Below are 11,396 nucleotides of genomic sequence, written 5' to 3'. Positions count from 1 at the left end.
ATATTAGTTCCCCTTGTTTTTATAGTTAATTTTAACTACTGTCATGAACTTTATACATGAGCCTCTGGCTCGGATAGGGAGGGCAACCTAATCCAGTGTTATAAATGTTATAAATGGATTGATCTGGTTATACTTTCATGGTGTTATAAGTCATCAAGCTCAATTAATAGCAAAATAGTAGTGGTCCATGTAAAGGATTTTGATATTTCGGCTTGTGATCTATCACTGAAACCATATTAAGGTAAAACAAAATAGTTCGTAGGTGCACAAACACATGATTGAATAACAGAGCATGTTAAGTTACCGCCTGGTAACGTTAGTCTCTTTTGATTCCTAAGCACATAGTGTAAACACCAAATTTTTCTATTCCTTCATTTTTCAAACAAAATGCCGATGCTGGGAAACCTTATTTGGCAGAATCATGTTTCTGCTGGGCAGTTCAGCATGGGTTAGTTTTCTGTAAGCCTCAAAGCATCAAAAGTGAAGTAGTTGAAACACGTAGTAGTTCTCTGATTGATTCTTTCAATTTGTACATTAATTGTTTCAAGCAACACATTTCCAATTACAAAATTAAACAAAAGAATATAAATCAATGACATAGAAGGCTTCAAGCACACAGCTGCCAATCAACCGGTACCTTGTTCCCAGGGTCTTTCTCTCCCCGCGCGTCAGAAGGAGGTTGGCTGATAGGAAGTACGTTAGAACTCGTTAGATTACCAAAATCCATCGTATAAAAAAAAAAGCGTGACCTTTTATCGCTACTTTCAAGGGGTCTCTGCTTAAAGGGACTTTAACTTTACGAAGTAAACGGGAAGAACGTATTGAGAAAACTTCGATTTCATCACGACAATTTATTCAAATGTTGAGTTTAGCTAAGCCACTCCTGGTTTTACTTCTTTCCACCGCCAAAAGCGCTCAGAAAAAAATCAAATTATTCAGGCTGCGATGGAATGATAGTGGCAATACTCGCGGTGAAAAATCTATCAATAAATTCAACTGAAAAGCCAGCCCTGCAATGTTCGCGTTTGACTGTTGCTCTTTACTTTCTTCCCTAGCGAGTATACTCTTTTCTAGAATAGACTTTGAAGCCAAGAAATCTCCTTGGCAACCGGCAACGTCAGTACCCTATAGATAGCGTATGTTAAGTTTCTGACTATGCAGGCCTCTGTTGACAGCAGTACATCAATCCTTGATTATATGAAACAGCTAAAACAGCGCTGTATCAAGGGGCAGCGCTTGATTTAGCGGACAGTTCTTCTGTTAATACAATAAACTTTTATTTAGATATCCTTATTACGGGGACAATCAGTGGGGAATGAAGTAAAGTTGAGGAAAGAAGATGCTTGTAAACAACAGAATCTTCAGTCGAATATGATTATTGTTAAAATTGTATAATTATAATAGATTATGTTGAAATAAAATTTGTTCTTGTTATCGCCACAAACTGCACTTCCTTGTGTTAATTGCGTTAATTTCGTATATTTTAAAAATTACCTCCCCTTTCGCGTTTATTTAGGAGTAAGTCTTCCTCCAATTCGCGTTAATTTAAATCGCGTAAATTTCAAATACCTTAATTAACACGAGCGTTAATTTCCCATAATAAAGTAAAAACCTTTATTAATAGGAGTGGTTATTCGATCTTCAAAAATCCACGATAAAAACGGGAAGTCTTAACCAAAAGAAGGAGGAGTGGGCCTTTCTGACAGGTGTGAATTGCAATTTAACAGGTGTCAATTAAATTTGACAGCTTTCAACCGCAGTGCACTTGTTATGCAGCCTTACATTAGTCGGTTTATTGGCTTGAAGCTACTGCTTCGAATACACATATACATACAATACACTGGTGTTGCGCATGCACTAACCCAACATTGTCTTGAATTGTCTTTCGACATAAAAACTGAAGATATCTACGTTGTGGTGTAAAAATGAATTTCTCTTTACTGGTGGTTTTCGTGTCATGGATTTCAATGATAAGTTATCCAACGGACGCGGAAGGTGAGTCCGACAAATTTCTTTTATACACAAAAAATTGTGATTTATGTAGTCACGAGCTCGAAGCGCAGACAAGTTGAATGTCGCTCAAATAATGCGCAAGCGAGTAGTTTAATTGTTTTAGTTAAACAGCTCTAAAGAATTGCAGTCCAAACGCTACAATTTAATGTAGACTATGCTGACAAAAATTTGAAACATCCCCCTTACTCGGGTAAAATTGTTAATATATTTTTACCTTGTAAATTGAAAATTTCGAAACACGGGGCAAGTTATTTGGATACATTTGCAATATTGATCACTGTATCCAGTTTTTCGTGAAACTTTTCTCAGTTAAGGTTAATTTGAATTTCATTATACCTGTTTTTTAACGTTAAGGATCTATCATATGATTAGAAGCTTACTGAAAAACTTCAGTAGAAATATTAAAACTAATGTTGTCCGACGTTTCGATGATACTAACATCATTATCATGGTAAAGTGGCTGTTTCTTCGTGCTTTGAATATAAAATAGGTAAAAACAGTATAAAGTAGAAATTTTAGACACGTTAAAAATTTATTTTTTTAGACAAACATTTCGAGTCTAATTGACTATCGCTCATGGAAAGTGCGAGTAGTCTAATTATTTTAGTTAATGAGCTCTGAAGAATTGCAGTCCAAAACCTACAATTTTTTTGTAGACCAAGCTGCAAAAATTGAAACAGTTCCCTTACTCTGGTGAAATTATAATATATTTTAACCTGAGCATTGAAAACTATTAAACATGGAGAAGGTTATGACATGTAGCAGGTGGATTTGTGATATTGGGCCTGAGCAATGTATTAAGTTGTTTGTCAATTATCCTCAGTTAAGGTGTTAAGTTTCATTACTTATTTTTAATGTTTTAGGTAAATGTATAAGGTTTATTGAAAAACTTCGGCAAAAACTAGTTAAGGCTAATAATGTCCGTCGTTTCGATGATACTTCCTTCATCATCAAGCAAAGTGATTGTTCCTTCGTGGTTTGAACATAAATTAGTTGAAACTGAAGACATTTTAGACACGTTGAAGAATTAATCTATTTACACAATCTATTTAAACAGAAAGTGTGACACATTTTGGGCGAAGTGTAGCGCTATCCAAAACGCAAATTTGAAATTCAAACGCCATGCAATCTCAACATAATTTTAAATCTGATAAAAATAAAACAAAATAGACCATTGAAAATTATGATATAAGTTGCTTCGGCTAATCAAGTTTAATAGCATCTTTTCTTTGAGAATATACTTCGCAAATATGAAACGCGTTTTTATATGGACAGGTTGTTTGACAGTTCAGTGACGCCTTGAAAATGAGTAAAAACTTAAAGCAAGAATGGTCAGGCCTTGGCCACTTTAAAGAATAGAAGATCTTTCTTTTTTGAATATATTTTTATCTAATTTCAGAACGAAATCGAGAACTCTACTTCCCAAGCTACTACTTCTTTGCTGATAAACGTTTAAAGAACCACAGGATAAAAACCGTGCATGTCATGGATTTGGACTTCTGTGAACTTCTCTGCTACCAACATGACGACTGTGTCAGTTTTAATATTAAAAGAGACCCAGATAGTGCAACGGGACAACAGGAATGTGAGCTGAATAATTCTACTCACATGGAACATGATGGAGACCTGATGAATGACAACGCTTACATTTATCGCGGCGCAAAGGTAAGAACACTTAAGCTTTTTTTTTAAACCACCGAGTTCTCTCAGCTAGCACTAAAAGAAATATTTGCCAGACAGTAAAATGAATCATAGACTGGGACAAATTCAGAAAAAGGCTGCTTTTAAAAATTCTGTCGGCAAATTCGAGGAAAAGTTGGTAAACACACTTTTTTAAGTCAAAATTACGTGCTGAATACGAAAAAATTGTTTACCAAGCTGGATTTTGAGTTTTAGATCTCGAAATCTGGTTTAATAAAAACGGAACCAAATACCCGACATGGAAACGAGGCTGAACTGTTTTCCTTATTTAAAAGCTTGTTTGGAATCGATTTTTTTTTCCAAAACAGCGAACAAAACTTGTCTTAATCTTTATAATATAATTTGATCTTGGTTTCTTAAGTAATAGACGACACATTGAAACAATTTTCTTATTATTTGGTGTTTTTGATTTGTTGCGCGCGGAGCAAAAAACGCTTTTTTTTGCATTCGAGAAATTTAAGCGTCAAAATATATATATTAAATCTACAATGTTCTAGGTGTTAAGTGGTTATTCTAATACTCGGTTTGACTTTTTCAGTCCTTTACGACAATGAACCCATTCATATGCTTTACGGTTTGATTCTGGTCAGAAACGGCCGATGTGTGTCTAAATCGAATTGTTATCACAAAGGAATTGAAGTTATCGAACTCGAAAAAAACAAACAATATGAAGCGCTGAGTCTTAGGAGAGGAGAAAATCGCTTAGTTCTGATAGAGATTATTTTTTTGGCTCAAGGGAAAGACAGCTGCATTCAAGAAAATATGAGTTTCGTTCAAAAGGTTTAAATGCATCGCCTACGTTACAGTCTCAATCGGGCAAAGTTAAGTTGCCTGGCTGCTAATTCGAACTAGTTGACTGTGAGAGATCCATGGCAGGGGTTGTGTACAGTTTTCAAAGTTAACATTTAAAAAATATAAGAACGGGTGAATGTATTATTATGAGTGTATTATTTGCCAGGAGTCAAAAAAGGATATCCTGTTCAGCGCAACAGTGCAAGGTTTGCGTTCATTGAAAGAATCATCCGAGGAGCGACGAAAATTAAGAGACACTGCAAACGCAGAAACAATTGATAGGATATTGAATGCAGCTGAAACGAACACAGCAGAGGAATTAAAATGGCACAAGAGCTGCTATGCAAAGTATAATGATAAGGGTAAGATAAGTAGATATATCGGTATCTTAGGTCCACGAACCGTAGAGCGTGCCCTCGCAAGCAAAGATTCCCGGCAAAGATTACAACAAAGCTACACGAGTTCACAAGATCACTCTTCAGGCAATGTGGCAATTACTTCTGCCGCAACTTTTGACCCAAATAGAAGAGAAAGGCAACGAACTGAAACAAAGTCTTGAGAAGTCTGTTCAGTCAAAAACGGAAGGAGAGTTTTTGAATCTGCTTGCTCTACTATCATCTGGTAGGTACCGCGAACTACTACCATCATTCATCGCAGTGAAGAAGGAAAAGAATCCTAATCTCCAGTACTGGTTGCAGTACATGGAAATGGTCCTTTTCCTTCTGCTGTTTATCAGAGCTCAAAGAGAGGGAATTTGGGACCTACATCTTTATGCCTTTCACAAGATGCTGCCATTTTTCCATCGCTATGATCATACAAATTATGCACGATGGGGCCCTGTGTACCTTGCGCAAATGAAGCAGCTCCCAGAAGAGGTACAAACCGAATTTGACTAGGGCAACTGGGGCGTGAAAGGTTCCTCTTGGCGAGTTAATCAGGTCGATCCCGACCAAAGTCAGGAGTGGCTCAATGGTACCGGAAAGAGAGGCGGAGGGATAGTTGGCATTACGAGGACGACAGCAGCGCTGTGTAGATGGACTCTGTCGTTAAACCTTGGCGCGCATATTGCTGCATTAACAAGGAAGATGTACCATTTTAACAATGATGACGACATAACTTGCAATGAGTCTAACCCGTCCAGGAAACTGCGGGATAATGCCGATGAGAAGAAAGTGGTCGAGTTGCTGCATCAGGCCAACGTTTTCAATGTCAACTAACAACCAACGGTACCTGAAAAGAGAGTGAGAAGTCTGCTGCCATCAAGGCCGACAGAAATATCCTTCAACGCATCATTACAGCGTATGATGCTGGTAGAAGTGTAGATTTACCTCGAATCCTCAGCCATGATTTAATGGCAGTCCCTCCTGCTATCACAGATACCAATGGTCAGCTGCGCACTGGAAATAAGTCGGCGATGATTGAGAAGCTGTCGAGTGGGACCGAACGTCCTTGGGTCACACCATGCAGTCGCAGGACGATCGACACTAGTAGCTATATAGTAGATGGTCAAGCATTAGTCATGGGTCTGGGACGTCCTAAAGCTCGGAGTGTAACACCTTTGATGATCTCGCGGATAAATTTATGAAAACTGTTCTTGTCTCTGAAAAGGATTTTGATCGAATAGATGTAACATTTGACAGATACAGGGAGTCATCAATCAAGTGCGCAACTAGAAAGAAGCGTTCTCGAGGCCACGCGCCCATTAGAAGAGTTTTTGAAGATGGCTCCGTACCTCTGCCTAAGGCCTGGTCAACATTTCTGGCTCTTGATGAAAACAAGGTTGATCTTACACGCTTTCTCCCAGAAAATCTAATTGCAGGAGCCCCAGCCGATAAAATCATTATTGTTGGTGGCGGATTTGAGGAAGAAGATACGGTCAAGTGTTCCCGCTCGAACATCGACATCAGAGGCTTTAAAGGTTTCCATGAAGAGGCGGACACTCGAATGATTCTACATTGTGTACACTTAGATGCAGAGTTCCTTGTCGTCTCATCCCAAGACACGGATGTCTTTCTCCTTTTAGTTTCTCACTTTGATAAAATGTCCTGCAAGCAGTTGTGGTCTCTTGCCCCCGAACCGGAAAGTTGTGATGAGATGGTTAACTGCGGGTGCAAATCAGGATGGAAATCAAAGAAGTGTAGCTGCCGGAGTGTGGGACTGCCATGCACAGGAGCATGCAAATGTAGAAGTGCTGCAGAGAGCTGCTGCCAAAATAATGTTAGTGGTGGTGTTATTGGAAGCCAAGAACAGTAAATGGTACAGTAGAGTAAAACAATCTAGCGCCTTAAAGTATTTTATTTTTAATATATGTTTTTCAAATAGCTGACGTGGAATTCGATAATCGAAACGCCAGTCACGTGACCAAAACTCACAATGGAGTCACGTTAACTTAATTTAAATTTATTCACTTGCTCTATTTTCATAAGCTAGAAGAAAACAATTACAGTTTTAACTCCTTTTTCGCTGTTTCGACGACTTTTGTGTACCTCCCTCCACGTAATTACGATATAAACTCTAGTCTCGTTTTCAAGAGTTACGTGACCAGATGACCACATGATCAACATGTCGTAGACATAGAATCTTTCTAATAAACACTCAATGTATCTTCTGCTGATCTGGGTAAAATTTAAACCGTTTTTGTGTGTTTTGTAAGGATATATGATATATAGCCTCGCTTTCATGTCTTAATTGTGTATGCAAATGAAAATGACTGATTTTAAGGTCAAAATGGCCGAATCCAGCTTGGTAAACAACATTTTCGTGTTCAGCGCATAATTTTCATCTAAAAAAGTGTGTTTACCAACTTTTCCTCGAATTTGCCGACAGAAGTTCACTTTTAGGAAAGTTGTCCCAGTCTATCATCTTACTTTACAAATTAAGTTAATAATAAAGCTGGTGTTAAGCTTGACCAGCAAGGTTAAAAATTTCTTTCTTTCCTTTTTTCTTGTTAAGAATGCCTGTGGAAAGAACCCTCCTTGCTACAACAACGCGACATGTCAGTCAGGATTTACAGACAAGGGATATCGCTGTCTGTGCACGTCTGGTTTCGCGGGCGAACACTGCAAGAAACGTACGTGTAATGTGTAGTTTTTGTTCGAAAGGCTAAGAACTTGGAAGTTGATTGTGTGCTTTATGGTCAATTTCAGTCATCAACAAGAAGCTCACAGAGCTTTTAATTAGGCCTAGATCAAGCTTAACTGCCAGGGGGTATAACTGGTTTTTGCCTGAAAGCCACGGCGCAACACAGTGAAAACTTTCGAAAGGCCGTTCCGAGTCATGTATTAAACTGAAAAATTTAAATTAGTAAAGAGCTGTGCGAGCCACACAGAATTGTTGATTGCCTCAGGCCCAGTTAAAAATTGCAACGTGTATTGCATTGTATAAAATGTGTAGGTTTTATTTTTCAAATGAGAAAAAAAAAATAGAAAGAGAAAAAGAGGACAGGCAACTAATTTATAAAATGGTTAATATAAATGGCAAAAGAACGATAGCTGCGTTCTTTCGCTTTCCATCGAAGATTATAGTAAGACAGCCGAAAGCCCGAAGTATTTTTCACTATTAGCCATAGAACTTTAATTTTCCGCGTATTCAGCTAATTCGAGAAAGGTTGTCGGAAAAAGCACAAAAGTGGACGCAACAAGACCGAAAGGTGGTCTGTGTATTCACTTGAACTTTGCATATTGGCCTGGAGGAAATCTACAATTTTGTATTTTTGCACGTGAAGATTTTGTTTTACTCTAAGGAGGCCTTTTTTTGTAGCCTTACTTTTACTTTCGCACGTCTTTGAGATTTGAAAATTTTCTAATATTCAGCGTGGCTAAAACAACCATGTTTCCACATGTCTGAAGATAAAGAAAACATGCAAATTCGCGAATTCAAAAAATTGTCATGTTGCCATCTTTTTAGTATTCAGCAGGTACCTTAGCTTTCAATTTTACCCACACTACCTTTCGGTCTTGCCGCGTGCACTTTTCTTTCTCGACAAACTTTCTCAAATTAGCTGTATTCAATCGAAATAGTCCCATTTATACTGTAAACTTACTCCTTATTCTCAATTTCACTGCCATGTATGTATTTTTTTCAGAAAGTTGGAAAAAGATCAACAATAATCCCGTTTGCTTTGGAGCTCGACGTGACACGTACGGGACATTTAACATCAAAGAAAACGGCCTCGTCCACACGTTCAAACTTGTTCACAAGAGTGGTTCCTTACGTTGTAACCCGGATGCGCCAGCTTCCTATTGGGGCTGTGACAACACGTGGTATGGAGACAAGAGGCTACTGACCGTCATAACGCATCCGAACAAGACTGCTCTGTTGCTTGCGGATTACTTAAGAGGTTCTTCTAGTTGTAAATATTATTCATATCAGATTGCTGGAATTGGTGTTAATTCCCCCGAACTTGTGTTTAACAAACTTCCCACCCCGATGTCAGTGTCTGTTGACCAAGAATTTCACATTTGGTATGGACAAGACTTGAAAGAATGTTCAGAGGACAATAACAGTGGGGAGACCTGCGCTGATGTCTATGCGTGGTACGCCTGACAAGTGCATACACGAAGCATTTCATATTGATTCACGATTTGCTCACTGTCTGAGGATGTAACGTGTTAGAAAACGTGTAGTACCGCTTGTAGTTTCAATATATTTGTCCATCAATTTTAGCACGGGCTTAAACTCGACAGATCTAGCATGGCTGAGCTTCGACTGTCCTTGTCCTCTACACTTTAACAGTAATATTATTCAAGGAATATGCTAAAATTTTCAGTTATTAATCTCCGAGCTAAACGGAGCCAAGACTCTGTAGCCGGTGTAAATGTTAAATAGTGCCTGTTTTTAGACCTGCACTGTCCGCCTATGAGTAAAAAAGCCATAATTGACATGGTGCAATCAAGCTAAGAACCAAGCCTGGTTGCTGTTTAAGTTTTGATCAAAATGCACTCTCAGGAAATTTCAGCAACTTTGTGACTGTTTTTTGATTACTGTGATGCCCTTTTTCATTAGATTTAAATCATAATTCTTTGACGGCTTATCGTAGGTTTTTTAAAATAATGTCACTTGCATAGCGAAACCCACTTATTAGTTACTTTAAGTAACTGTGGCGCTACCAGAACGGTTAAGAAGAGTACCAGTGTACTCCCTAGAGAAAATTGAATCCAGCTCTACATTTTTTAACTATTGCTATACTTTAACAAGCTTAGCTATATCAATGTTTAGTTACCTAAATCAACTAACTTAACGTAAAATCAATTTAAAGAAAACAATTTTAAAAGAAACACGTTATTTTATCCTACTTTGAACGATAACTTAGTTGGTCATCTACACTGATCGATTATATAAAAATTATGGTCTAGATGCGAGAAATGGATACATTGGTACAATTGCAAATTCCTTTCTTTTGTTGTATAATGCCTAATATGGCTCTTTTCTGGAGTAAAATTCGAAGCCTAGAAATATTGTTGGCTACCGCAACGTCAGAACACTATAAATAGTATGTGTTAAAGGAGCAATGTCACGATAAACTTCAAAGGAATAGTTTTCTAACTTTAAAAAACCAAAAACAAATGAGTAATAATCAAAGGCTCTTCGAGCAACCTCATGGTAATTCGATGAAATCCGATAATGTAACTCAATTTTACTTTATCACTAGCGTTCAATAATAACGTGACACGAAACAAAAACGTGCTGTGGATGTCGTGTTAACTAAAACATGTCACGCGGCAAGCGCAATAATATTTTTTATAATTTAAGCGTAACTGCATGTAGCTTATAGCTGCCATCAATAATGTTACAATCTCACTTAATTTGCCTTTGAATGTTTTCTTGGGTCATTGATAGGTTTTTTTCACATAAGCGTCCAAACATGTAACACAATCTCACTTTGTTTGCCTTTGAATGTTTAATTTTTCCATGGAAGTTGCGGCATTGATGGTCCGTGCTCTCAGGTTTCGTAGCGCGATTGCTATTTTTTCACCACAAAATATTTTAGTGTAACATTTGATCCTTTTTACCATTTGGTAATTTTTTTTTGTGAATATGTTTACTTTTCTGTCAGCACGTATAGCGTTATTTTGAGAAGCGAATAAAATTTGAGAGAAAGATGTGCGTTTCTGCTCGACTCAAATAGATGAAAAACGGATGACGTGACACGAGATGACGCGACGCGAAACAAAAGCGTGCCATGAATGTCGTGTTTACTTAAACACATCAAAAGGCAAGCGTAACTGCATGTACCTTATAGCTGCTATCAGTAATGCCACAATCTCACTTCATTTGCCTTGGAATGTTTTCTTACGCAACGGGTCTGGAGGGAAAAGCGCCCTGGGGACGAGGTTGCGTATGCTCTGAGGCTTCGTTGAGCGAATTCTATTCTCTTTTATCACCATAATTTGTTTTGTAAAAATTCAACCTTGTGAAAGAGAGAGACCCTGGAAACGAGGTTGGAGAATAATTTGTTTTTGATTGACATGTGCTGAATGGCGTTTCAAAAAAACCTTTCTGTCAGCACGTTTACTGTTAAATGCATAAATTAATTTGCGGTTTAATATCAGAATGGAGTAGGTGAGTGATCCGTGAGGGAAACACGTGACGTCGAGAATGATCACTACACCTTCATTACCATTCGGTAAAAGCGCTAAATAACCAAGGAGAGTTTTAACTAACGGAGATCGGGACGGATTATGAACAACAAACTTGAAAAAACTTGCCAGTTTTTTCAAGATCCGTTGTCCGTGACGTAGCTCCTTTAAGTTTCTGAATCTGCTGAAACAACGCTGTATCAAGGGAAAGCGTTTGATTTAGCGGACAGTTCTTCTGTTACAATGAACTTTTATTTAGAATTCCTTGTTACGAAAACAATCAATGGGGAATGAAGTAAAGGAAAGGACAGC

At 37.9% G+C, this 11,396-nt stretch overlaps 1 protein-coding gene across 1 annotated transcript; it reads left to right on the top strand.

Annotated features, from left to right (window-relative positions):
- Nucleotides 1-1,884: 1,884 nt before the first annotated feature.
- LOC144658287 (uncharacterized) lies at nucleotides 1,885-11,172 on the top strand. The gene is made up of 4 exons (XM_078518693.1): nucleotides 1,885-1,995; nucleotides 3,413-3,678; nucleotides 7,459-7,576; nucleotides 8,591-11,172. The coding sequence occupies exons 1-4, from the start codon at nucleotides 1,926-1,928 to the stop codon at nucleotides 9,049-9,051; spliced, it is 915 nt and encodes a 304-aa protein (XP_078374819.1). The 5' UTR covers nucleotides 1,885-1,925; the 3' UTR covers nucleotides 9,052-11,172.
- The last annotated feature ends 224 nt before the right edge of the window (nucleotides 11,173-11,396 follow it).

This window comes from Oculina patagonica, chromosome 6 (genome assembly GCF_052425735.1).
Source record: "Oculina patagonica isolate OP01 chromosome 6, crgOcupat, whole genome shotgun sequence".
Taxonomy (NCBI): Eukaryota; Metazoa; Cnidaria; class Anthozoa; order Scleractinia; family Oculinidae; genus Oculina; species Oculina patagonica.
The sequence above is the reverse complement of the archived record's forward strand: the minus strand, read 5'-3'. Positions and strand labels throughout refer to the sequence as shown.

Excerpts from the sequence above, each read along its gene's own strand:
- LOC144658287 (XM_078518693.1), top strand. The coding sequence starts at position 1,926 with ATGAATTTCTCTTTACTGGTGGTTTTCGTGTCATGGATTTCAATGATA. Across the intron at positions 1,996-3,412 it reads TTATCCAACGGACGCGGAAG|AACGAAATCGAGAACTCTAC; the intron begins GTGAGTCCGACA and ends ATCTAATTTCAG. Across the intron at positions 7,577-8,590 it reads GGGCGAACACTGCAAGAAAC|AAAGTTGGAAAAAGATCAAC; the intron begins GTACGTGTAATG and ends TATTTTTTTCAG.